This window comes from Amblyomma mixtum, chromosome 6 (genome assembly GCF_055824585.1).
Source record: "Amblyomma mixtum isolate Tamu chromosome 6, ASM5582458v1, whole genome shotgun sequence".
In the NCBI taxonomy this organism is placed as follows: domain Eukaryota; kingdom Metazoa; phylum Arthropoda; class Arachnida; order Ixodida; family Ixodidae; genus Amblyomma; species Amblyomma mixtum.
The window spans coordinates 90,766,189-90,793,231 of NC_143017.1; the positions used below are offsets into that span (position 1 = coordinate 90,766,189).

At 46.6% G+C, this 27,043-nt stretch overlaps 1 protein-coding gene across 2 annotated transcripts; it reads right to left on the bottom strand.

The window, feature by feature from the left end:
• On the bottom strand, positions 1 to 26,995 carry LOC149339642 (eukaryotic translation initiation factor 4B-like). Of its 2 annotated transcripts, none has more exons than XM_089548346.1 (13): positions 26,845 to 26,995; positions 25,964 to 26,104; positions 25,232 to 25,419; positions 25,051 to 25,167; positions 22,993 to 23,038; positions 22,790 to 22,906; positions 20,111 to 20,341; positions 16,191 to 16,280; positions 15,784 to 16,051; positions 14,051 to 14,183; positions 12,469 to 12,538; positions 8,228 to 8,391; positions 1 to 1,355 (listed from the first exon to the last, which is right to left on the bottom strand). In XM_089548346.1, the coding sequence occupies exons 1-13, from the start codon at positions 26,855 to 26,857 to the stop codon at positions 1,290 to 1,292; spliced, it is 1,644 nt and encodes a 547-aa protein (XP_089404472.1). In that variant the 5' UTR covers positions 26,858 to 26,995; the 3' UTR covers positions 1 to 1,289. The 2 variants fall into 2 exon arrangements, with proteins under 2 accessions (XP_089404472.1, XP_089404473.1); XM_089548347.1 differs by having other exon boundaries at positions 25,232 to 25,416; positions 26,845 to 26,994.
• Between the last annotated feature and the right edge of the window lie 48 nt (positions 26,996 to 27,043).

Consider the following 27,043-nt stretch of genomic DNA (forward strand, 5'->3'; position numbering starts at 1 on the left):
TTATTCCACAAGCATAGCAATTACTTTATTTTCTCAACCCAGCTGATGAAGAGGGAAGGAAAAAGCAGCCATACTCTGTTGTACCAAAGAAATTTGCATCTTGTGATACACGCTGCAGCATTACATTAAAGACTTTCCACAGTCTTTTTAATTAAAAAGTTATGTACACTGCTCTCTACCAGACAACTACAAACCTTCAGTAGCTTTTTTTTTTCCCATTCCCTTTTTCCTAGAAAAAGGCAAACCAGCCTCAGACTTGCCCAGAGGCAACCCTGGCGCGCTCAAGGTGCCACCACAATGACGGCAAAAAGGCCTTTTAAAAAAGAAAAACTCTCCTGTGGGTCACTCGGGCTTGCAGCCATCCTTGCAATCGAAGGTCAAACAGAACATGCATAAAAAAAAAAAAACTACTCAGGTATGTACATGTCTTACGAGTATGTGCATTATGTTGTACACAACAGTGCACATGTAGAGGAAGAAAAATAATGAACAATTTTTAACAAAAGTCCACTCTGCTATGTAAAAGAGCACTACTTGCAAGACAAGACACGTTCAGCCGCTATTTCAGATTTTGATCAGCAGCGGCATACAAGAGTCCGTTGCAGCAAGCTACACATTTTGCTCTACAACAGCACAGTGCCCGGAAGAGATATTAGCTGGCAAACAAGGTCAGTTGGGCATAAAAAAAGAAAAAGAAAACGCCCCAATTGAATATGTACAGCATGCTAAAAGCCAAGAATACTTGACGGTCCAAGGAGACAGCACTTCTTCTAACGCATGCCAGTACACGGGTCACAAGAAAAGGACCGACACAGAAGCTAGTAATAAATACAAGAAGACTTGCATATAACACCCGCAAACAATAACGCAGCCGTGTATATTTCTGTTAAAAATGCGCTCTTAAATTTGCTAGTAACGTGTGCTATGCTGCCTTCTTTTTATCCTAAGATGATTGCAAGCTTCCACAGGCTGCAAAGGTGTCCCATGGCACATACAAAGAACAGTGTAGCCTAAATATGTATATTAAACCAATGCTAATACATCCTGGAAAGTTTTTACGAAGAAAAAAAATAAAGAAAATTAAGCAGCAAGCAAAAAGAAAAAAAAAGGAAAGCAAAACCATAAAAGACAGAAGATGCAGCTGGGCACGAAAGAGGACGCAAGAGAAGTGAGTGAGAAAGAGAGAGAGAGAGAGCACTTCTTTAGCAAGTGTCACTAGGCTGACGATGCCACGAGGGTAGAGAAGAGAGTGCACAGGCATCATCATCATCAATGTCGCCACAGTCAGCTCAATCGGCGACTTCGTCCCCATCCTCCTGCTGCAGATGCGCGTAGATGTTCCTGCTTGTGTACACCTACGCACGAACAAAATAAGGCAGCATTTACCACACGAGACAGAAGAAAAATGGAAGAGGGTGGAGGGAGGTAGCCAGCCACTGAAGCAAAATATACTTAAGGGGGGACACTGGTCTTGAAAAAAAAATTTTTATTAATGAAGTCAGTTATGAAATCTTCAGGGAATATGTATTTTTGTGTGCTGATTCTAAATATGTCTTTTAATTTCATGTAAAACAATTCCTTGAGCACATATGCACTTTATATGCTAGTATTTTGCGGAGAGTTTTGAAGAAAATTTGCTGCGGGAAACTCGCTGAAATGTATGCCATTGGGTTCTCTTGACACCAAGGAATACAATAAGGGTGAAATTGTCTTCCTGCCTATCATAGAACTTAAGTTATAGAGTTTTGAAGTTGTCGCTTCAGTACCCTATTACTCAAGTTCTATGAGAGCCAGGATGATAATTTTACCCTTATTGTATTCCTTGGTGTCAAGAGAACCCAATGGCATACATTTCAGCAAGTTTCCTAGAGCAAATGTTCTTCAAAACTCGCCGCAAAATACTTGCATAAAAAGTGCATAAGTGCTCAAGGAATTGTTTTACATGAAATTAAATGACATATCTAAAATCAGTGCACAAAAATACATGTGCCCTGAAAATTTCATAACTATGACTAAATTAATAAAATTTTCTTTTCAAGACCCTCATCACCCCTTAACTCGCAAAATGGTTTACATAAGATGCATGCAATTCCTAATTTTCTGTGCTCCCAAAGCTGACATTTCAACTGCAGCAGCTGCAGGCAGAACACCATTCCTCAGACTGGCTGCAGCACTATGGTCGCATCACATCCAGAGTCCCCCTCTCTCCACCATCGATTTTTTAAAACACCAAATGATACCACTTCAGAACAGCAAACTAAAACCAAAACTCAGTCTGTGGCGAAAGACTATGGTTTTTCGCAAGCATTACTAGGCAAAATCACTTGCATGCGATGCATGGTCGAAGCAGTGACTGAAAATGATGCGTTCGTTTATCAAATGCCCGAAATGACCTAATACAAGCCTCAAAAAAGGCACCAGTATCCCGCAAAACGATGCGAGCGTGGTGTTGCTAGAATCGCCATGCCTGACATGCAAGCTTGCTGGAGTGGACAAGAAAAGTAAGCATGTCAAAGCATCAGCAGAACTTTGTTCGTTAACCAGGTTCCTCGTTTTTAAGAGAATTCAGATGATCATCGTATTTGCACCAATATAACAGCATTTTTACCACTGATCATCTACTCCAAAACTCGCTAAAGCTCGTTAATTCAGACACGGGACCGGGAAAAATGTTCGAATTAACGAATGGCCTCTAAAAAATTCCCTGAAACTGTTCGCATCATAGTTATTTGGTGAAAACCAGGGCAGCAGTAATGTCTTTGTGAGATGAAAACTGTGTGACAATGATTTTTCTTAGTAACGACAGGTAATGCGTGCACGCTCGGGTCTGTCAACGCAGGACTGCTCCAGAGTGGCAAAGGCTTCTGCGGCCTCGTTTCGTGGTGCAATGTGGTAGCAATGGAGACTCCTCACAAGTGGTGCCGTTGCATGTAAAGAGGAGTCACTGCGCAAGCTGCAAACAGTCCATGATGAGCTCAAGCCTGCAATTTCTCATGGAATACTGAGAAACCAGTGACCTTGCCGATTAAATAATAATGGACCACCGCACAGGACCTTGCACCACTCCGTTTTCATCCCGCATTCCTATTTTTCTTCAAAGCAAGCTGAGGAGTGAGCCCTTGTGAGTTTTTCTTTCCCGCTAACTGCACCAAAGGCACACAAAATGCATACTATTACAGCTGGCTGACCAAGGCTCACACATAGCGGACTTAGGCAACACTGGAGGCAGGACGGCCTAAGCTTTTATTGCACATTTGCAGGCTTTTCCTCTACTGCCTGGAGCAGTATGCCAAGACTCCAAATCGGCTGTCAATATTCTTACTTGATCACCACCACAAAAAAAAATAAATTAATTAAAAAATCCCCTGTTCTCCTTGGTTTCTGTGGCTGTTGGTTTCTCTCATATTTATAACGAGCCCCTCATTCCCCTTCCCTTGTTTGGTTAATTGCTTAGCGAGGGTCTCGGTTCTGGCAGCCTTGATGCCATAGGAAGCATAAGAGGGTTCTCACACAGCTTCCACCCTCACCGTTCGATGGCGTTCTACGTCACACCAGCGGTAACTCAGGACGTTCCACGTCCGCCGCTTACGAACGTGAGTGGCGCTGATGAACACTCTCGAGGTTAGGTTATTTGTAAAACATAAATACCCCCCGAAAGCAGAAGGTTTGACAGCTGTCGCCGTAGCTCAGAGGTAGAGCACCGGACGCGTAATTTGGAGGTCGTGGGTTCGGATCCCACCGGCGGCATGTGGTTGTTTTTTCTTCTGCTTTTCTAATGCTTTAAACGACAACATATTCAGTAATATTCTTACTTGATCACCACCACAAAAAAAATAAATTAATTAAAAAATCCCCTGTGCTCCTTGGTTTCTGTGGCTGTTGGTTTCTCTCATATCAATGGATGCTTTTGTGAGATAAGATACGGCAGCATATTTCTTGTCGATGACTGAAGAAAGAGAGAGTACACTTTGGTTGTTTGTAGTGTCACAGCATCCCAACTCAAATGATGGCTGCACCATCTAAACAGACACCAGTGTCCAATAAACAAGGCTGTGTGCTTACTTGTGTGGAAGTGCATCAAAAAGGAAGCCAAGCAGTAAAAGTGTTCAATGTCACTACACTAGGAGCGCTCTTTTGACAGCAGAAATGTTTGGTAGACAATGTGCGGCCACACAGGTACCAATGAGCCTGAAGGCAAGTACAGCTGGTCACTGAACATCACAGGACAGGCGAACATGCTGTGCAACCGCTGAAGACGTGATTGCTGAAAATGTGCCATATGATAATGTCGAAACACTATACGATAATGATGCCCAAACTCCCACCAAACCAGCCATTACTCAGCTGTTTGAGGCCGCAGTTTTGTGGAGCGAAAGGGTGGGGGCTCCACACACCAAGCACAGAAAAACCTCGTTTTTGAAGTCATCGGGACTGCGAAAAATCTTTAAATTAAGAAAAAAATTTTGCTGCAGGAAAGCACTACCTTTATTCGACGAATTTTTGGATTCCTTAAAGTAATCAAACATGCTGGTTTGCAGTATCAAAGGCTTGCAACTCCAAGGGTCACGTTTTCCAGCTGACCAACTGGGTGCAGCATTCAAGAGGTTCCATCGTGGCACTGAACGAAACTATGGACAACATTCAGCGATACGATAAGTTGCCTGAGAGTAGGTGCTTGGGATGGTTCTTTGGCGTCGTCATCACACATGGCCGCAACAGCGGTAACTTCACTCTCCAAATCTGTGTAGCATGTTTCTTTGCCTCTCTCAAAGTTAAGGTACTCAATGAACTCATCATCCTCTTGACAGAGCACTCCGGTGTGGTCGTACTACTTGCCTCCTTCATCAAGTACACATGAGTAGTCAGTATCAACATTGACGATGCTTTTTCTTCGAAAGCGAGCATGTTTAAAGCGCCGCATGATCAAATGGCTCTACTTGTTTCCATGCATGCATAATAAGGCAGATGTCCTCTAGGAGGTTGATGTAGTACCCCTTGCTGTTATCGTGGCAAAGGAGTATGCTCTTAAGAAGGCAGTGGCGGTAAATCTTGTGTTGAATGCAGCCCTCGCCCACCAGCTGTGGGATCCACATGGTGGAAGAAATACCACCCCGATGACTTCGAAGTGCAGGATGTACCCATGAACCGGGCAGTCATCAACGACAAAGAGGACTTTCGTTCCTGTGGCAACAAACTTGTGGTCAAGCTGCCGGACATACTCTTCAAATACTGTGTCACCCATGCTTTCTTACTATGCCAGTAGACAAGATGCTCCTTTGGTAGCCGTGCATTCTTAAAACATCCAGGCTTTGCAGTCTTGCTGATGAGTCGCAGAAACGTGTTAACCACACATGCTCGCGTCTAACAAAACGGTGATCGCTTCCTTGCCGTTTCCTACCCTTCACTGCAATGTTCTTCAATGCAAACATTTTTGTTGGCAGCACCTTAAAAAGAGGTGCTGCTTCGTCAAGCTTGCCATCATCTGCACCATACTAGACAAGCAGTGGAGCCAAGGTGTGCATCTTAGTCCTTCACAATGCTCTTTTCACTGCAGCTCTCGCCACAGATGGTAAGGAATGTAAAATTATTGCGTTCCTGCAGCTATGGATGCCAATTCTTGTTGGCAAGTTTTCTTTCAAACGATAAGTTAGACATTGGTACATGTAACACCCTGTGGTATTCCCGTATGACTGCTAAATAAACTATAATTGAATTTTTTATTGACGCTGTTTCGGTTTCATCAACTGGAATAACGGCTGTGACGTGTAGTTTACTTTAGGTCATGTGAGGCATGGAAAAACGGCAACTACTGACACACTGTTTGTTGTAATTCTAGATCTCAAAAGGCTTGTTTTGCAGCCTTTTTCATGCATCATGTGACCTAAAGTTCAACTACACATTGAACTCAGACAGCATGAGAGAAGAAATTTAATTATAAATTATTTAGCCGTTAGAAGCGAAAACCACATGGTGATCCACATACTCTGATGTCTAATGCATCATTTGAAAGAAGAAAACACGCATTAAAATGAGGTGTCCATCATCCTTCAAGATGGCAAAACCATTCACTGCTGCATTTCCTTCGCCTTCTCCAGCAGTATCGTTTCAATGAAGGGAAGATGGGCCGAGTTTGCAGCCAGCTGAAGCAGGTTCTACATCTTGGTGTGCGGGAGCCCATACTTGTGACTGCTTCAAGGAATGGGTCACGCTGTAATACTCCAGTGCCTCAGACTTGTTGACAGCGCTGTGCCCTGCAGCCAACTCGGTCTTGGAACAAGTGTTCCTGCTTGCTTCTTGGATAAAGCAAAACTTGTGCACTAGCTCGATCACATGACCAGAACTTCTGCACGGCTCAACAGAGAACGCCACTGAAGCTGCTGCCCCCCCAAGCCACAGCCGATACACAACACAAAGAAACTGTGCAGGCCGACGTGGCACGCACTCAACACTGCAGGTGTGGAGGAAGAATGGGCGAATGGTAGCGTTGCGGGGCACCTGGTGATGCTGTGAGAAGTGGGAGCAAGAGCAAGTGGCTGCATTTGTTTTTCAGTCCCGGACTGTCTGAGACTACTTGCGGACTCGAGTCCGGTATTTGTTTTTCGCAGGCAGCCCGAAAGCTCCGCCCACCTGCCTGCATCGCCATAGCAATGCGTTCGTTTTTAGCCTATGGCAGTCCGCGGGCTGCTGAGAAGGCAGCAGACGATAGCTGCGCGACGCGCTGGCAGCCATATTAAGTTAGACTCCGTGTGCATTTTGAGTGCTTTTCGTGTTCCTGGAGGTCGATATCATGCGTTAAACCTTCACATGAGCTCCTCTCTGAGCCATCGCAAGACTTTTTGTTCTTGCATATTCGTTTATTTTCTTGAAATCCACCGCACACGGACGTGCGTTCGGAGCTGCGAGCGCGTATTGTTTGCTCGTGTCGTCAAGAGGTTCTTGTTCGCTTGTTTTGCCACATGCTGTCTGTACGCTTACCTGAAAGCATCGCAGGTGAACCACTTGTATACTGGAGCAGCTATAGAGCTTGTTGTCAACATTTTTGCGGAGGCTTTCGTCTATCTGCCTTTCCGCAACGAGTTGGGCTCCTTTGTGCGAACTTCGCCGCAAGCAGTAGCGGTGAGCATACCTCCGAAGCTGAGTTCTGTAATGCACCTACGTTAAGCTGACAGTACAGTCTTCAAATCGACTCAGTATCATGATCGAGCGCACGGCGTTGCTTCGGCGTCGTGGTGGCCGTGGCTTGCGTCGTCTGCTAACAGATGACAGCGTCCTTGTACGGTAACCGAGGGGGAGCCCGGCTCTGGCGCCGAGTTCGAAAGCAGCCTATGGCAAGTAGGTCATGTGACCATGAGGCTGTTTCCTGTCAGAGCGGAAGCCGAGACCTGTCAGCAAGTAGTCCGGGACTGGAAAAACAAATGCGGCCAGTGACAAAAACTGGTACGACCACTGCTATGCAGTGAAGCATGGCTTCTCCGCAGGCGCGCATTTAGGCGGTCTGCAAGGTGTACCACGGACTGGCTTTTGTGCTGGAAGTACGGAGGTGCTTCACCTATCAATCATTGCCATCGCTGTGTGGCATCGTCCTGCGGCGAAATGGCCACACAGCACGCCACAAATCATCGAATTAACCGAAGAAAATACGGGACCACAGAAAACCTACGAATTATTGAGGTTTTACCGTAAAGTTGGCCTATTAGGAAACATGTCTCCAGGCACTGCAATGCTACCAAACCGTGATGCCTTGCCTAAGAAAAATGTTTTGTATAAAAAAAGGTGGCATGCTTACGCAACGATGCCTAGAGTATTCGTCTTTGCTCTTCTGAGGTTTGTCCGATTCGGAAACTGCCCTAATCTGATCATTTTTTGTGATCCAATGCACTTCAGATTGACAATGTTCTATCTACCGTGTGCTGTTCAACTGCAACAGCCAATGGAAGTAAAAAAAAAAATTTTTTTCTTCCTCCGCAAGCATGAAATGTTTGCAATGCTAGAGGTGCCCCACATGTTTTGAGAAGAGACTTTTAATGAAACCAATGTTGACCGTGGAGCAAGGCCAAAAACTGCGTTTGCAGCTTTCAGATAGTTGCCTTAAAAAGGTGGAAGTGACGTTTAATGAAACCAATGTGAACCTTAGCGCAAGGTCCAGAACTGCATTTGCAGCTTTCGGATAGTCATCCTAATGTACACGCCTGGGCGGCACATCTCAGCCAGAGACCATGCCCCTCACCACTTCTTTGTCCTCAGCGCCTTTGCCAGAAGTTAGGTCCTGCTTGGACAGCGGCCTATCGCCACCGTTTCGGGTGGCATGACTGTCCCTTGGACCACTGCTGCCAGTTTCCCCACGTCGCATACGGTCAGCTGGCGGCTGTTTCGCAGAGTCGCCCAGTTCACCTGCAGCGGGAAGAAATGGCAGACAGGGCATCAAAAAAACAGTTTCTGAAAAAGGATTGGATTGTAAAACATTTATTGCGTCAAGAGCAGGTTGCGGAGGCACGTACTAGATGGCCGCTAGCCCATGGCTGGCGGCGACCTCGTTGGCCCGCTCAATTGCCCGCACTTGAATGTTGCGGTCAGAGCTGACCAGCACGGCCTCCCACCGCTCGGGAGAACGGAGGTGGATCATTTGCACAATTCCACAGAATGTGGTCACATGTGGCCCTTTCACCACATTTATGGCAGTTTGGGTCGTACTGGCCAGGGTACATGAGGGCAAGCAGTGCCAGATTGAGAAGGGAGCATGTCTGCAGACGGCGCCAGGTGACTTCTTGCGCTTTTGTTAACGATTTGTGGGGAGGGGGATATACGCGCCTCTCCAGCCTAAAGTGATGGGTGATGTGATGAAATGAGATTAACCCGTCCCATGTGAAATTCGGGTCTGAGGGCGCGCTCACTGCCCGGTCGACGAAACCTCGGGCTTGCGCGTGAGCCGCCTCGTACCCCGAATTAGACAAGTGGGCCGGGACCCGGATTAATTCAACTTGTCTAATCGGAAGGTGGGTGTTTTGAAGGATGCGGAGTGAGGTATATGTGATACGGCCCCTCGCGAAATTGCGAATGGCTGTTTTCGCAGCGCTTGTTGGTCTAGAGCTTCCAACACCAGGGGATGTTTCAATGCAATGAAAATGGAAGCAAGCGGCGGATGAAGTTCCTGCAGATGTGCCAGTGCAAAAAAAAGACCGACAGCCTCGGGACACCTTCAGAGCTGTTTTGCCCTCATTGTAGAAAATGCAGCTATAACAAATATACATCATGAACTGTTTGATAGGTCATTAAAATCCAAAATTCTAAGCAGCTCTCCTGTCACCATGCTTGGTCATTTCAACTGTGCCAAATAAAATGTTGAGCATGCGTGTGATTACTGTATATAGTCAACGACCGAATTTTCAGACATGCCCGATATTTTGGACGGCTCCGCGGCACCGCCACAAGCCCCATAGAATCAATGCATAAGAACATCTGAAATTTCTGACGGTCTAACCCCCCGCCGTCCAATTTTTCGGACTTTTTGATGCGACGGAAGGTCTGCACTTCTTTTTCCACATTCGAGGGCCAATTTTCGGGGTTCGGCCCATACACGCGATGTGCGAAAAAATTTTTTTTGTAAGTAAAAACACACCAATCAGGGAATGAGCGACATTTATGCTGCGTTCAATCGTCACGGAGTAGACTCTGAGCTGGTGCTGTGCTCTGGCGCACGCTCATCGCACAAGAAGCCGCGCAGCATGTCCTCTGTCAACGCATAGCCGTTGTTCCGCGCTTCCATCACATAAGAGAGCAGCTCTGCTTCCAGTTCGGGAAACTCGCATGGCTTGCCTCGGAAGGCACGCTTTCTACAGCTTGTATTTCTCAATGCATCCTTTTGGTTGGGCCATCATCGGATGCACTCCTCGGCCACGTCGAATTTCCTGCCCGCCGCACGCTTACGGTGTTCAAGAGCTAACTCCCAGCCGGGTGGCTATTAAGGTGCTTGCCCATTGTGCTAAAACTGCAACGCTCAGCTGCAGCACGCGAAAGCCACAATCACCACAACCACGGCAACTACAATGAACAGGCCAACACGCGACAAAAAAAGCAACAAATGCCTGGAGCTGGCGATATTGATGCCGATGTGGATAGCGGGAGATCACGGCTGAGAAAAAGACGTGATGATGATGAAGACTGTGACCTTGGGCGCCATCCATGGACGGCCCTTAAAAGCTCCTGTGCGCGTGCGTGGCCTCCGCAATCAAGCACACCGTTGCTCGCAGCCAGAGCTGATTGCGGAGGCCATGGCGCGTGCATTTAGAAGGCTATTCCCGCCTGGGTCATGGAAAGTTTGGGTGCGGCCCTTACAGGGATTTATTTTTTTTTAAACATTTCTTTCAGAAAAACGGGGTGGTGCAGCCCATACGGCTAAATGGGCCCAAATGGCCCATACAGTGTGCGGCCAAATTCTCCCATTTCTCTGTTCTTACTGTTTCGCCATCTTCGCGTTCTCGTTTTGGGAAATATAATCACGAGGAGCTTTAGAATGAGTGCAATACAACCGGCCACTTCCTCCAGCATATTGGTAATAAGTTAGTGATTTTTTCTGTGAAATTTGATTTTCCGACTGCCCGATTTTTCGGTCGTTTCCGCGGTCCCAAAAGAGTCCGAAAAATTGGTTGTCAACTGTAAACGCTTGTATAGGCTGCACAGTTTTCCCAGAAGGAAATGTATAAATATAACAGATCTGTGTAAGGGCGGCACTCAAACTTTACGACCCACGCGGGAACAGCCTTGGGGATGCACGCGCACAGGAGCATTCAAGTGCCGCCCCCGGATGGCACTCGACGCCGCAGGTCATCATCATTGTCAACTTTTTCTTTTGCCGCGAGCTTCTGCTATCCACATTGGCATCAGTATTGCCAGCTCCAGCCTTTTGTGGATGTCAAAGGCATGGAGTTTCAGTAGGGCATTAGTTCACCGTTGTTGTGGCTTTCGTGTACTCCCACCAAGCGTTGCAATTTAAGCATGATGGGCAAGAATCTTAATAGCTATACGGCTGGGAGTTTGATCTCGAACACGGAAAGCGTGCAGCGGGCAGGAAATTCAACATGGAAGAGAAGTGCGCCTGATGATGGGGCAACCAAATAGATGCATTGAGGAACACAAGGTGCAAAAAGTGTGCTTTCCGAAGCAAACCGTGCAAGTTGCCCGAACTGGAAGAAGAGCTGCTCTGCTATGTGATGAAAGTGCAGAAGAACAGCTACGCGCTGACAATGGACATGCACGCGATTTCGTGTGGGATGAGCATGTTCCAGAGCACAGCATCAGCTCGGAGTCTGAAGACTCCGCAAGTGATGATCGAACGTAGAGTAAGTGCCGCTCATTCCCTGATTGAAGTGTACGACTTAAAATTTTTTTTTTGCGCATCGCATATACGGGCCGCACCCTGAAATCAGCCCTCGAATTGGGGCGTAAAAAAATGTGCGGCCCTTTTATACAGTACATAATGAGGAGTATCAAGTTCTTCCATAACTGTATTCTTTGTGCATCTTTCGTTGAAACACTGCTGCTTTGCTTAGTGGCACACAAACATTGATTGTCTACTTACGCGGGTCTCCATAAATGAGCACTGTACCAAAAAAGACGATCACACATTTAGAAATTAGGCAGGCACAGATGAACAGTAGAGCTAGTTTTGACGAAAACAAGCCAAAATGCCCGTTCAGAAGGAGCAAGCGTATACCCCTGTCAAGCGGGCAAGTTAAGTGCACTTACGGAGAGTGTACTTTGCTGTAAGTACACTTTGCCGCATCTAAACGACGCAAGTGGAGTGTCACTCGCGGGAAAGTGCACTCCGCTAGGAGTGCGTTCACGGACCACACTTTGCTGGACGAGTGCGTAGCCTCGACGCCAGCGGTTCCAATGGTACAAAATTTATAATGCATAAAAAGTAGTTACAACTTTATTTTACGTGTTATAACACTGTTTTCAGGAAAAAGTTTGTTGGTTATAGCTACAAGCGAAGCAACAAAACAAGTAAACGTGATCAGATGCAACATCGCTGCCCGCCGTCATCTTGTTTGTTATCGAAATTCTGGATAGTCTTGGCTCTTCTGCTATTTTCATTTTTTTTTTCATCGTTAAAAACTGTTGAGCCTCGCTTTATTTGCACTATCACATTAAGCAATCAAATATTATTAGTTTTTTTTTCTTTTCCATCGGCCTGTTCAGAAATTCCGCTCATTTTCTGTAGCAATTATTTTTTTACTATGAGTGCACTTTGCTTTCCCGTTTAGCACCGCGTAGCCCAAAGTGTCACTCGGGATGCCAAAGCGCACTCCCCGTAAGTGCACTTAACTTGCCCGCTTGACAGGGGTATTACTTCCTTGAGCGCACTGTTGCAAGCTTGCACAGCACATGACTGCTCTCATTGCCTGAGTGCCGATTACGGCGAGTCTGACCATCACACTTGACGCAGTGACATTGTTGCTGGGCACTCACCGCGTGGGACAGGTGGTGCATCGTAGCCTTGGGCGCTGTGCCGACTAGCCTGAGAATGCTGATCGCTGTCCTGCAGGGAGAGAAGCGCGCACACAAGGAATGAGCAAGCAGCGTGAACAGCTACAGATCCCTTTGAAAGGCGCAGGAATCAAAAACGAGAAGGGGACAACACCTTCCCAGCAACCTCTGACGCAGCAAAGCTAGCAAAGAACCTTCGGAGCCATCTTTCTTACTAATCCGAGCCTTGCGGGACCGAGAAGAAGAAGAAAAGTAAAGCGTATCAACGCGGAAACTACCGTATTCACTCGATTCTAAGCACCCCCTTTTTTTTTCATGATCGCGATGCCCAAAGTGAGAGGGGGTGCTTAGATTCGAAAAATATAAACAGATAAACTGAAGATATAAACTTTATCTTTCCTCTGATCTTTTAACTCTCCTCTATCTGCACTTGGCAGCGGTGGTGGCTTGGCTCGAGCCAGTAGGCAGGCCCGTACACTTTCCTTTTCATCCTTCTCTCAGTCACAACAACAACGGGCAGGCCGCGCCTCCTCGGGACTCAGACTGCACAGGCTCGACAAATAAGAGAGCAAGTGCACTTGGCGGCCTCGGCAACGCTCTCTTCCGCGCAAAAAAGGGGGTGCTTAGATTCGCATGCAAAGTTTTTTTTTCAGAAATTTTTTTCCGAAAATAGGAGGGGTGCTTAGAATCGCGAAAATACGGTAATACACAAGAACATTGATGAAACCTACTTCACAGGGTTGCAAAATCACTTGTGCAATCCAAAATGAACAAATTCCGCAGGGCAGAAGCACAACAAATGCATTCATGGCCATCTGTTTGCAGCTGACTGGATTTATTTATGGTCATGCACCACTGTTCACTCGTGATGCTGATGTGTGGATTGTGCACTGCCATGCGCTCACTGCTCTGGCGTATGCACCACACAACTGGCGACTGCTAAGTCGGTGATATGCAGACAGCGATTTATGCTAGAGGATGTGGTTGCAGGTAGTGTGTTAATTCAGGGTTCGCACAGGCCAATGAAATCCTTGAAAACATTTGATTTTTATGCAAAACTGTTTCATGGACCTTTTAAACCTTTTAAATTTTTAGGCACTCCTTACATTTCTTGAAAAATTCGGATCTGTCTCATTTACCTCTTTGGTCTTCAGTGATTAGCATAGAACAAAGTACCCAAAGTGCCAGAAGGCCATTGGTGAAGCAAAAATGGGTAGGTTGGCCCGAAAAAGTCACCCTGGATGCTCGAAGGACATCTCCAGGTCAGCAGTATGAAGCAGCAGCTATGCTATTGGAAATTTCATGCACACTGGCGCATAATTGGTTAGAATGAATGCCTGCACGTGATCAGGGGGATGCAGTAGAAAGTCGGAATAAAAAAACTGACAGCGAAGTCAGAAAGGAAGGCACTTGGAATGGAACTTGAGAAAAGCAAAGATACACACTTCAGATGACAAAGCATATGTTTTATCGCTTTCAGCAGCTATGCTCTTACGTGCACAGTGAAATTAAAGAAGCAATGTTAGAAAAAAGGGAAAAAAAAAACTAATGAAGGTGCGCTTACGTTGCTATACTGTCGGGACAGTGGCTGCCGCCCTCCTTCGTCGTAGGAGTCCCTACCACCGGATTCTGACGAGCGCCGTGATCGCCCTGACCCTGAGCCGACACTAGAGCGCCTCACACGGTCGTCCCTGCGACTGGAAAAAGAAAACCGCAAACATTGGGCACACAAATGCCACAGATTATGAAATTCACTGCACTCTCTTACAATGCTCTGCACTGCAATGGAGCACGAAAATGGAGTGGGGCATGCTCAGACAAACGATGCAGAGGAACCAAAAACAGAGTCGGCGCATTATCGCAGAACTAAAAAAGAGCGCCACGACGACGGACAAAAAGGAAGAAGGACAAACGCTGACTAACAACTGAAGGTTCCTTATGAGGCTGAAGGCCTCATGACTGTGAGATTGCATATCTTGATTCTCATGATTGGAAGTGCTAGGGAAGCGCATGCATTCTGGTTGTGTTGGAGAGTGTATTAATACCAGTGTTCTTTGAATAAACCTCCAGTTGTTAGTCAGTGCTTGTCCTTCTCTCTTGTCCGTCGTTGTGGAGCTGTTTTTTAGTTCTTCAATGACGTACTATGCCTCTCAAGTACTGTCACCTCGAAAAAGTACTTCCACAATATGAGTGGCAGTAGTAGTATGCACACAGATGGAGCACAAAGAATTTGGACGTTTTCTGTTCGTTGGGGAAAATTTTGCATTAAGTCTGCAAAAGGAGGTAACTTGGTAGCAGCCAGAATGAACAGCACAGTTGCCGAATGTTGCACTGCATGACCAGTCTTATGGGCTGCGCCGTTGTACAACCTGGCCCGCCTGGAAATTTACTGCAAGCACTACAGAAAGATTGGCTGACATTGCGAGTACACCCCAGGCCAAAACACACACAGTAACCCCACAAGTCAGTGCAGTGCAAAAACTAAACAAATACTGTAAAAGCTCCTTAATTTGAATTTCAAGGGACCGGGAAATATTACCAAATGACCTCAAAAAAAAGTGAGAAGAACTGCTTGCACCACGGCAAATTTATACGATCAACGGTTGGACAATGGCTCTGTGCTTTTGCGAAGAAAACATCACGGCGATAACAATTTTTCATACTTCTAAATGCCTTACTTGCACACTGCCAGAGGCATCAAAACAAAATGCTTCAAATACCACCCCTCCCAAACCCACTAAGAGAGAGAGAGAGAGAGGGAAAAAAAAGGTAGTGGTGGGCCCCCTCACAAACGCCTGCTTGTGAGGAGACTTTAGCCACCCGGATTGGATGCGTGGCCGTGCTTCACTGTACGCACAGCAAACAGCCTGTGTGGAGTGCGCAGTTTTGGTGTGAGGTGAGGGAAACTCGCTGCAGCGCCAATCAGCTTCTGAAACAACACGCAGCTGATAGCTGCGATGCTCAGTTTGCAGCGTTCACCAAGCAGGCCATTCCTAAATGCGGCCTGCCTTATAATTAATCAGTGCGAGATCTGCACCGTTTGAATTGGCGAGTGTCCGGTGTCGTAGACTCGCATGAACGCTGCCTGGGACCGTGCCAGCAGTTCAAATCATCCACATTTTCTAATTAACGAGGGTCGAATTAAAGAGTTTACTGCATCTTACATTTGGCAGTACTAAGGAGCCAGTGGGAAAAGAAACGAAAGCAAAGGGCCCACACATCCACTATTCCTCCTTGCTAGCAAGCCAAGAACTGCCAAGCCCCTCCACCTTTGACACAGATTTGCACAGCACATACCTGTCCTGAAATGGCTCCCTGTCGCGGATCTGCCTACGCTCTTCTTCCTCCCGCTGCCGAGCCAGCCGTGCTTCGATCTCACGCTCTCGGGCAGCGGTGTCCACTGGCCGTGCTCCGCCAAAAATGGCCGCTGAGGCCTTAGGTGCAGGCTGTGGGGCCTGGGGCGCGCTGCTGCTGCTGCTGGCGGGGGCAGGTTCGTTCTTGCTGGCATCCACCGGCACTGAGCGCGGCTTCAGCTGCAGCTTCTTGCGCTCACGTGGCGCCGAGTCTGCAAGCACCGGAAGCACACTCAAGCAAACTGAGCAACAGTGAAGCGCGCATTAAGCACTGCTATGCTGGCAGCCTGCACAGGCACACATGGAGCTGACAGTTGATTAAGAAGAAAGGCTGCAAAAGCAGGTGCTCACCACTACTGCGCTCATCCCGGTCATCGGAAGACCCTCCGTACCGGTCATCCCTGTAGCTGCTGCCATATTCACGCCTGCCACCACCAAAGCCTGGGGACAGAAAACAGAGAGAGAAAGAGAGACAACCATGAGGCACGAGACGGCCACATGGGACAGGTGACTAAAGACCCCAGGGTAAGACTAGGGGGGAACGATGGACGATTTAGCTTGGTTAGGACGAATGTGAATTAGGTGTGCTAGCATTTTGGTTTTCACCTTGGTTTCAGTGTTCAGATCCACTGCGCACACGGATGGAAGTTGATAAAGATGACCACATCCAAAGCACAGCGCTTGGCAGTCCACACGGAATGTTTGGCGGCAGTCATGGCACAGAGGCCGAACCGCAGTGGCCAGCGAAGCTGGTCTGTTCGTGCTGGTGCAGGTTTGAAACCCACTTGCGGCCATAAAGCGTGACTTTATTTCAGGTAAAGCTTAGCCAGTTAGTGCACTTTTTTTGTGACACCTATGCATGGTTGCAGGTTTCCTCGTATGCAGTGCAGACACCTGTTTACTAAGTAACTGGCTTAAGCGGGCGATGACAGTGAACAGCGCTGTGCTAGCAGATGACATTTAGAGGCGATATGGAGCCTAATGTGAACAGGAGTTTAAGATAGCAGAGCAATACAGTTAAACCTTGATGTAACAAACCTCCATGTAGAAAATTCCTTGACATTATGAAATTTTCCAATTCCCCAATGGCGAACGGCATGTATCGAAGGTGTTGCGGCCGTCAACCTTGACATAACGAAGTCACAACGCTGACTACTCAATAACTAGTGCTGTGTTACTTTGAAATTCAGCCGACTCACGTGAAAGTTTGTGACTAAACACGAACCACCATGAGATAAACATCTACAATCACTACAAGCGAATGAATGTGACACAATGTGCCATGCTCCGCCGCGATCGGCGTCTCTTTGCGGCAAGAGCAACAGTCTCTGCCGATTCCACTTTCGCAGCGTCACACCAGGTTGCACTACGACTGTTAAGGGGGGACACTGGTCTTGAAAAAAAAATTTTTATTAATGAAGTCACAGTTACGAAATCTTCAGGGAATATGTATTTTTGTGTGCCGATTGTGAATATGTCATTCAATTTTATGTAAAACAATTCCTTGAGCACTTATGCACTTTTTATGCTAGTATTTTGCGGAGAGTTATGAAGAAAATTTGCTGCAGGAAACTCGCTGAAATGTATGCCATTGGGTTCTCTTGACACCAAGGAATACAATAAGGGTGGAATTGTCTTCCTGCCTATCATAGAACTTAAGTTATAGAGTTTTGAAGTTGTCGCTTGAGAAATGAGAAGGAAGATGTGTATTCCTGTGTGTGAAGTGGCAGCTTCAGTACCCTATTACTCAAGTTCTATGGTAGCCAGGATGATAATTTTACCCTTATTGTATTCCTTGGTGTCAAGAGAACCGAATGGCATACATTTCAGCGAGTTTCCTGCAGCAAATTTTCTTCAAACCTCTCCACAAAATACTAGCATAAAAAGTGCATAAGTGCTCAAGGAATTGTTTTACATGAAATTAAATGACATATCTAGAACCAGCACACAAAAATACATGTGCCCTGAAAATTTCGTAACTATGACTAAATTAATAACATTTTCTTTTCAAGGCCAGTGTCCCCCCTTAATGCCCTAAAGCAGTACAAACAAGACGTGTAGCAAAGAAGGCACGGGACAAGCACTGGGCATCTGTCATCACTGCTCGGCTGCATGCGTGATTCAGGCACAGACAGCAGACGTGCAGCAGAAGTGGGCATGCAGAGAAGTGTGCCAGCAACGCGAGGCGAAAAGAGTTTGCGAGGGCAACAGCAGATGGGCAGGCCGAGACTTTTTTTTCAGGGAAGGAGGGAAGAAGAGGGTCTTCAAACACAATTTTCATTTATGGAGTAAAAATTATGACATCTTCAGGGAACAAGAATTTTTGTGTGCTGCTTTCAAATAGGCAATTGAATTTTATGAAAAGCAAATCCTTCCCAACCTGTTTTCCCCGAAGAAATATTTTTAAAAAATAATTTGCGTAAGGGCTGCACCCAAACATTCCTTGACCCACGTGGGAATAGCCTTCGAAATGTACGCATGCCGTAACCTCTGCAATCAGCTCCAGCTGCGAGCAATAGTGCGCTTGATCACGGAGGCCACGCAAGCGTACAAGAGCTTCTTGGTGCTGTCCACGGATGGCGCCCGAAGTTACGGGTCATCATCATCATCGCCAACTTTCTTCTCCTCCGCGAGCTTCCACTATCCATATCGGCGTCAGTATCACCAGCTCCAGTTTTTAAGGCGAAACCCTTTAATGTCTCATCGTTGTAAGCAGCGGTTGTCGACAGAAATGCCACGCTTTTCAATTGGTCGAAACGGTCGTGATGCCACAGTGCGCGAATTTCAAACGGGGCCAATTGTACTTTGGCTAGTAACCATGCAACCAATTGAAGGGATCATGTAGTGATGCTCCAAGCAAGTGGAACTGAGCTTACTTAATTGCTTAATTACCCAATTAGCTTAATTAACTTTTCTAGTCAGGCCATATAAATAAATAAAACCGAGTTGGAAATTGGTCGAGCTCGGGAATCGAACCCCGGTCTTCGGAGTGCGAGACGAGCATGCTATCCACTCCGCCATGCCAGCTCGATGGTTTGGAATGAACAAAGGCCCCTCTAGTGAATATGGTGTCTCCGCTCACTCCCATCCTCCTCCCTTCCCTTCCAGCGAGGTTTAGGTGTCCACCGAGATATGAGAGACAGATACATTTCCTTTCCTCAAAAACCAATTTACTGAGTGAGGCATAGAACCAAATGGGCGATGGCGTTCTATGGACTCCCTGGCAGCATTGCAAGACGCTGTCCATTCCACTTAGAGGCGAAGCTTAACACCTTAACCACACATCAGTGACTGCAGTTTAGGTCAAAAAAGTGCCCCCCTGAATTTTGGCGGGTGTCCAACGAGATATGTGAGACTGTTACTGAGTAATTTTCTTTCCTCAAATACAATTTTCATTTTCTTCATTACGGCCCATCTTTGTCTTTCTTCTTCCACTCCCACTTCCTCCCTTCCTCTACGGTGCGGTTCAGGTGGCCAAGGAGATGACAAGAGAATTGCTGCGCATTTCCTTTCCTCATTCAAAGGGAAACGGGTGGTGGCGTTCCATGGACTCCCTGGCAGCACTACAACACGCTGTCGCGTTCCACTCCTAAAGTCGAAGCTTAAGCGTCATTAATTAGCAGTTAATTATTACTCAGACATTAATCAGTAATTAACCATTAATTTGTGATTTGTCATCACTTAGTAATTAGTACTCAATTACATGTGACGCCACCAGTGCCACAGAAGCAGTCAAAGTGGTGCAGAAAACGCTTTCGCCTCTACACTTTAGACAGTCAAAGTGCCCCCTGAATTTTTTGTGGCTGTCAAAGGTACGGGAGTTTCGGTAGCATCTTAGTTCACCATTGTCGTGGCTTTCATGCGCTGCCGCCGAGCATTGAAATTTTAGCACGATGGGCAAGCACCTTAATTGCTGCATGGCTAGGAGTTTGCTCTCGCATATGGCGAGTGTGCGGCTGGCAGGAAATTCGACATGGCTGAGAAATGCATCCGAGGATGGTGCAACCAAAAGAATGCACTGAGGAACAAACTGCAAAAAGCGCACTTTCCGAGGCAAGCCGTGCAATTTTCCAAACTGGAAGAGCTGCTCTGCTATGCACCAGAGCACAGCATCAGCTCGGAGTACGTAGAATAAATGCGTCATTGGTGTTTTTAATTTTTTTTTTGGGTGTATGGGCCACATCCAAAAATTGGCCCTCGAATCAGGGGGAAAAAAAAAAGTGCGGCCCCTACATACGTTTATGCCGTATGTTAAAAATAACATGACTCACCCCGATCCCGATCGTAGTCTCTGTCCCTAGGCCTGTCGTAGCTGCCAGGCCCGCCCCGGCGCTCGAAGCCGCGGTCGAAGCCTTGATCGCGGTCGCGGTCTCCGAACCCACGAGGTCGGTCCCTTGAGAACCCGTCACGACTAAAGCCTCCATCTCGGTCAGAGTCCCGACCAAAGCCGAACCCCGAACGACGGGAACCACCATCATCATCATAGCCACGGCTGCCTCCAACTGCAGTACCACAAAAGAACATTGAAAAAAAAAAAAAAAAAAGAAGAAATGTGACAGCGGGTCTACCCTGCTAGAACCAGGAAAGAGTAGGCAGCAATAAACAGTGCAGAGGAGGATAGGAAGATAATAGGCTCGTTGGGACATACACACAATTGTATATATCAAAGAAACCAACAGTCAGTCACTGGCGCCAAGGAACACACTGAAGAATGCTGAAACACACTGGAGAATGCTGAACAGAGGAGGAAAATTAAGTGCTTATTTATTTTAAATGGCACATAATTTTACAGAAAGTAAAATGCCACCAGTGGCATCTGAACATGACTTCGACATGCCAAGTGCTGTTAAATGTAACCACGGCAGTGGTGCAAACTAAATGTTCTTCAAACCCAGCTTCCCCATCTGTGCATCGCTATGCCTAGATGCCCAACATAGTCTTCGATTGTAATGCTGTCTGGCGACTTGTATTGCCTGTTTGAAACACCTGCCTTTTCCCTTAACTTTAAAGGGGCTGCGAAACACTGCTTGGGGGGATACCGGCTATACTTCAGGTGGACTCTTTATATCACACAGATGGTGACTTAGAAAGAATTACAGGAATCGATGCACAGGAACGGGAGTTATTCAATGAAGAAATTTCAAAATACAAGAAAACAAAACGCTGCCCTCAACTCGATTTTGGCGGGCTTCCCACTCCTATTTCGCTCTCCCAATGACGGCACCTGGCGCAACCAATCAAAACAGCTTGCCAGAGCACATCGCGGAAGTTTTGCATTCCATGGTTGCCTTCTCTCTGTAACTCGTTCTAGCTGAGACTGGCAGCGTCATTTCCATGCCAGAGCCCCTGGTGGTGTATTTTTATTTTACTTGCTTTGCAGGGCTTTTATCTAAGACGAACAAGTTGTTTTTGTTGATCTAATATAAAACACCGACAGGTGACAAAATGTGTGTCTATTTATTCACACAATTTGTAGTATATTTACTGTTTGTCCAATCATCAAGCTAGCGCCTAGTGATGTCATATCCGCTGCTGAAACCCGCCACTGTGTGGGGACACCATCAGAGCAGTGAATTTGTTTTTGGGAGGACATTAAAATATTAAAAGACGGAATATACGCGGTATTACCGATGCTAATAGCACCATTGTAGCTCACTGTATGCGATCAACAGGCAAAACAGTCAACTAAGATTGTGTTTCTGGGCCCCTTTAAAAGCCCACAAAGATAAAGGAGCTGCCTCTAGCAGTCCTCCAGCGCATTCTCTCACCCCTACAGGAGCTCCTCCTCTCCCATGCTCTCTGGGCTGTCTCCAACTAGGCTGAACGCACAGATTTACGTGCTGCACTTGTCTCGGCAAGGAGTGTCTGTCAACCAGACTTGTTTGGGACTGTGCATGATTTAGTGGCACTCCCTGCAGCTCACACATGCTGGCTGCAACAATCACACAGTACTCTCTGCACCTTTTCAGGGAGCCAAAGAACCTGCTGCGGGTGTACACTGTAAGTTATGGTGTTGAGAGCTAAGGGTCTCAAACCTTAGCTAGCTGGATGCGGCTACTGCATAGCCAAAACCTCCACAAAATGCAAGTTCCTAAGACAGTAATGTTCGCTGCCCATGTCGGCAGCACACTGAACAAGGCAACTGATACCCCTGTCAAGCGGGCAAGTTAAGTGCACTTACGGGGAGTGCACTTCGGCATCCCGAGTGACACTTTGGGCTATGCAGTGCTAAAAGGGAAAGCAAAGTGCACTCGCAGTAAAAAAAAATGGCGTCAGAAAATGAGCCGAATTTCTGAAGAGGACGATGGAAAAGAAAAAAAGACTCATAATATTTGATTCCTTAACGTGATAGCGCAAATAAAACAAGGTTCAACAATTTTTAACGACGAAAAAAAGTCAAAATAGAAGAAAAGCCAAGTCCAGCCAAGACTATCCAGAATTTTGACGACAAAGAAGATGGCGGCGGGCAGCAATGTTGCATCTGATCGCGTTTACTTGTTTTGTTGCCTCGCTTGTAGCTATAACCAACAAACTTTTTTTCTGAAAACAGTGTTATAGCTCGTAAAATAAAGTTGTAAGTGCTTTTTATGCACTATACATTTTGTACCATTCGAACCGCTGGCGTCGAGACTACGCACTCGGCCAGCAAAGTGTGGTCCGTGAACGCACTCCTAGCGGAGTGCACTCTTCCGCGAGTGACACTCCACTTGCGTCGTTTAGATGCGACAAAGTGTACTTACTGCGAAGTACACTCTCCGTAAGTGCACTTAACTTGCCCGCTTGACAGGGGTATGACAGACTGAAAAGACCCACTTCTCCAAGGTCAGACATTTCAGGACAAAAAGGAGCGAGGAGGAAAGTGAAGTGACAAAACGGGGCAAAAAATATTCTACTGCACAACTGGCAGGCCTGTTATGCTCCACACTCAAACCCGACTAAAAGCTACTCACAGGAGGACTCCCTGCGGTCGTCCTCTCCGTCGTCCCTGGACATTGCTCGCCAGTCTCCACCCAATGACCGCTCACTTCGGCCCATGTCGCGGTTTCCGCGATCCCGGCCTTCATTGTCTGTCAAACAGAAGAGTTGCAATGCACAGTCGACACCACTAAGCCCCTTTGCTCACGCACATAGCAAGGTGGGAACTTTCACTTACCATGCTCCTCGGCTAAGCTCACTTTGATGGACCGGTTTTTCAAGTTCTGCAAATAAGACATAAGCAATGTATTCTTTGCATCCACTGTTCACTAATGAAAGTATTCACATTCCTTAGCTGCAAGACACCACATGCAAACGTGTAAAAACAAGGGGGACAAGATGTTTCTATGAATTCCTGGGGCAATAATGGGAATGCAATTTATGCAGTAGTTTCGCCTGTGTATTTGCAAAATATTTTGCGGGGAAAGAGGTGGTCCAAATAGTAATAAATGTCTCTCTTGGTGGATATGTCAACCGCACCCTGAGGAGATAAGAAGAAAGCACTAGGTTTACATGAAATTAAATAGCGTATTTGCAGTTAAGATTTCGAAAAAATTATGACTGAAGCGTCATAGGAGTCGATGCGATAGCGCGTTTTCCTTTTTATTTTTTAAATTAAAAATTAAAAAAAAATTATTTTGACATCAGTAGACACCCCCAACACACTTTACTATCATACACACCACAATGCGTTCCCTTGGTGCTCCTTTAACACGCATGAACCAAAGACCTTTTGTGGCATATGCGTTGCGTGACCGCGTAGCATTCAGAGGGCCTGGGTTTGATCCCCAAATGATGATGAATTTCTGTTATGACTTAAAGCTTCTGGGAATATTTCTGTCATGTTTCTGAGGTCAATACTAGGTCACGGCGACGGCTTTTCGACCGAACGAGCTGAACATTCTGTCGCGTAAAACGTGTTCCCGGAAAATTTCATAGTCCTATGATACAAAAAAATTTCATTTAAAACCAGTTTCCCCCTCAAATGTACTTGTGAACGATCACAATAACCATCGAGTTATGCAATTTTAAATGTAGTTGAATACATGTACATTGCACAGGTTTTACTTTTCCCTTGTCCATGCATGACGGTTCAGGCAAAAGGTGACTAGGTATCGATAAATGTGCTCAACGTTACTGTTGCCTCTTGAAGCTACACAAAGACTTCATGTTACAGCCAACTAAGAGACAGAACTGGACAAAATCATGGGGTACGAGGTCACTACCCAGAATCATCATCATCATCAGCCTGATTACACCCATTGCAGGGCAAAGGCCTCTCCCATGTCTCTCCAATTAACCCTGTCCTTTTTCAGTTGCCGCCACTGATTCCCCGCAAACTTCTTAATCTCATCCGCCCACCTAACTTTCTGCCGTCCCCTGCTAAGTTTGCCTTCTCTTGGAATCCACTCCGTTACCCTTAAGGACCAGCGGTTATCTTGCCTTCGCATTACATGCCCTGCCCAAGCCCATTTCTTCCTCTTGATTTCAACTAAGATGTCTTTAACCCGCGTTTCTTCCCTCATCCATTCCGCCCTCTTCCGATCTCTTAACGTTACACCTATCATTTTCCTTCCCATAGCTCGCTCAAGCTATCAAAATCAAGCAGTAAGTAAAAGTGTTATCATCAGTGTTTAAATACAGAGCACAAGAAAATTCTACCAGCAGCAATATCTAATAAAAAACAGTGCACACAAGGTGTGTCAGAACTGCAAGCAAGTAGCACATGAACAAACAAGAACCACATTTTAAGAAAAGAAAAGGACTGGTAAAAACCACTTGATCAAGTCAGTGTCATGTTTAGGATTTAATCGGATGAGATTATTCACGAGAACTAGAATGCAGCTGGCTTCAAGTATGGAAAAGCACCTTTCTTGTGCAGTCGTTGCAACTGGAGCGGCACTAAAACAGTGAATCAGCTCAAACAACTACGTCCTGGATTGACATCACATGCCTACCACCGGACTCAAAACTAAAACAAGCAAGTTTAAAACTGATCTTTTTGGAGAAGAGAAAAAGGGAGGTGGATGACCCGACTTGTGACATGTTTCACAATGGCTCCAAAGATCAATAGCCTTTCCTGTGTGGTAAAACGGCAAGTTGAGCTAGTTCTTGTGTGGAAGCCATGTCAGGCCACTGATTCTAACTTGCACCTAGAAATACTGAATTCGGGAGACATAGATGTCGCTACACACGCCAGTGCACTAAACTATCAACCCAGTTAAACCACACTCACCTCGTTGTTGTAACCGAGGGCCTCAAGGAGACTGCTTCGGTCTGGGAACTCTGCATAGCCGAATCCCCGCATGCGACCCCTGTCTCCACTTTCTCTCGGCAGGCGCACCGAAGACACCTTGAACAAAGAAAACAAGGAATCAGCAAGCCGTTTCATCAACGATTCTCAAGCTGCACCATACCTTCAAGGTACGGAAAAACTTGATGACGTCCTCATCACAAACGTCATAAGGCAGGTTGCCTAGGTACACTGTGTAAGGTGGTCGGGTGGGCACTCTCGACATGTCCACGTCTGGACCGCGTGCAGCCTTGGGAGCCGTGGGAAGGATGATCTTCTCATCTTTCTTGTAGTCAATGGTGAACTTCTCTGCTTGTCACAGGAGGAGGTGCAAAAAAAAAAGAAAAAGAAAAGCAAGCAAGTATTGGCTGAGATAAGTTTCATGACAAAGTAGGGGTCATGGCGCAAATTACACTTCAATAACAAGAGGTGGAAGGAACCAGGTGCGATAAGTGGCATAGCTTGCAAGAATTGAGAAATTATGCAATGACACGCACCTTACGCTTTACAAGCATACACTCTACTGCTTTTAGCTACCAAAAAAAAGCTGCCTAATAACTAAATACGCCGATTGCACGCTCTACAGCCAGGAAGGAAGCCGCGGTCCGATGGCACTGACAGCATGAAAAAAGATCGGGCCTTTACTAAGCGTTTACCTTACAAGCGAAATCAAAGTAGTTATGGCAGCACACGGGGTAGGAACTGAGTTGGGGAAGGGGTGACTTGTAATGCCACAGTACGAAAGACTATCTCAGTGCGATGGTTAGCTTCACGTGTGAGACGATCAGGAATGATGGCGCACTGCACCGAACAAAGCGCTGGAGAGACTCCGAAGGAATTAAATGACCTCTCTTACCATCCACGGCTTCATTCTCCATGGTGTCCGCCCAGTTGATACGACGAGTGTTGACCACCGCATATCCCGAGGGCGCATCTTGATCACCACCCAAAAAATCATTGAGGTTGAGGGTCTTCCCCTTAACCTTATGCTTTTTACCTGAAAGGGGAGAAAAGAAACACGTGGTCGAACCGCGGCAGCGGAGCTCGGTAGTACACGCCGCGAGATAACCGCATCTCGACAAGCTCAAAGACGCTGTGCCGCCTAATCAGCTCTCATCACCCCGGAAATTCGGGACACTAGAAAAAAATACCATGGGCGCGAACACGCCAACCTACGAAGCGGCTGCGAGACCTTAACAAAATAGAAAAAAGCAGCCCCTGTCTAACTGTCAAATGGTTGCCGTTTGCCCGAGCGGCAGCTCGAGTACAACGTTACCTGGCATGTCTAATACGAATGTGCGCGTGAGTGTTCACGGGCGCACGCTGAATGAACACGTTGTGCACGTTCGTGATCTGCCCCCGAACTTCGCGAGCAGGCTTAATAGCGCCGGGCGCCGGACTGCAGCCCTGTGCGCACAATGAGAGACACCCTTCGACGGCGGCCAAACTAGCGAAACTCCGCGTGAGTAACGCAGTGAGATAGCTGACAACCATACGAGATAACCACGCCGATAGGAATTTATGGCGGGTCCACGAGAACACTCGTCACCAGCGCGACCCGGTTGTTAGTACCATATTTAACGGACGGACGCCGCCTTCACTAAGACTGCGACCGCGCCCGATGGCTGGCACGGGACGATGCGCGCACGAAAGGGCAATATTGAGAACAAGAGTTGCCTGTTGGATTAGCGAAAAACGTTAAGAAATATGTTAAAGAAATCCCACGTATTGACCTACCAGTGGACGCCATGTTGAATACTTTCACGATATGCTAATATTATAAACGAGGATTAGAAGGGCCACTTCGCCGCAAACGATATTAACATATTTATTTATACACACGATTAGAGAGAAGTTTATGGTATGGCACCTGGCATAAGATCAACGAAAGAAGTGACGAAAATCTATAGGTGGCGGTAAAAGAAAACGCCAGTGG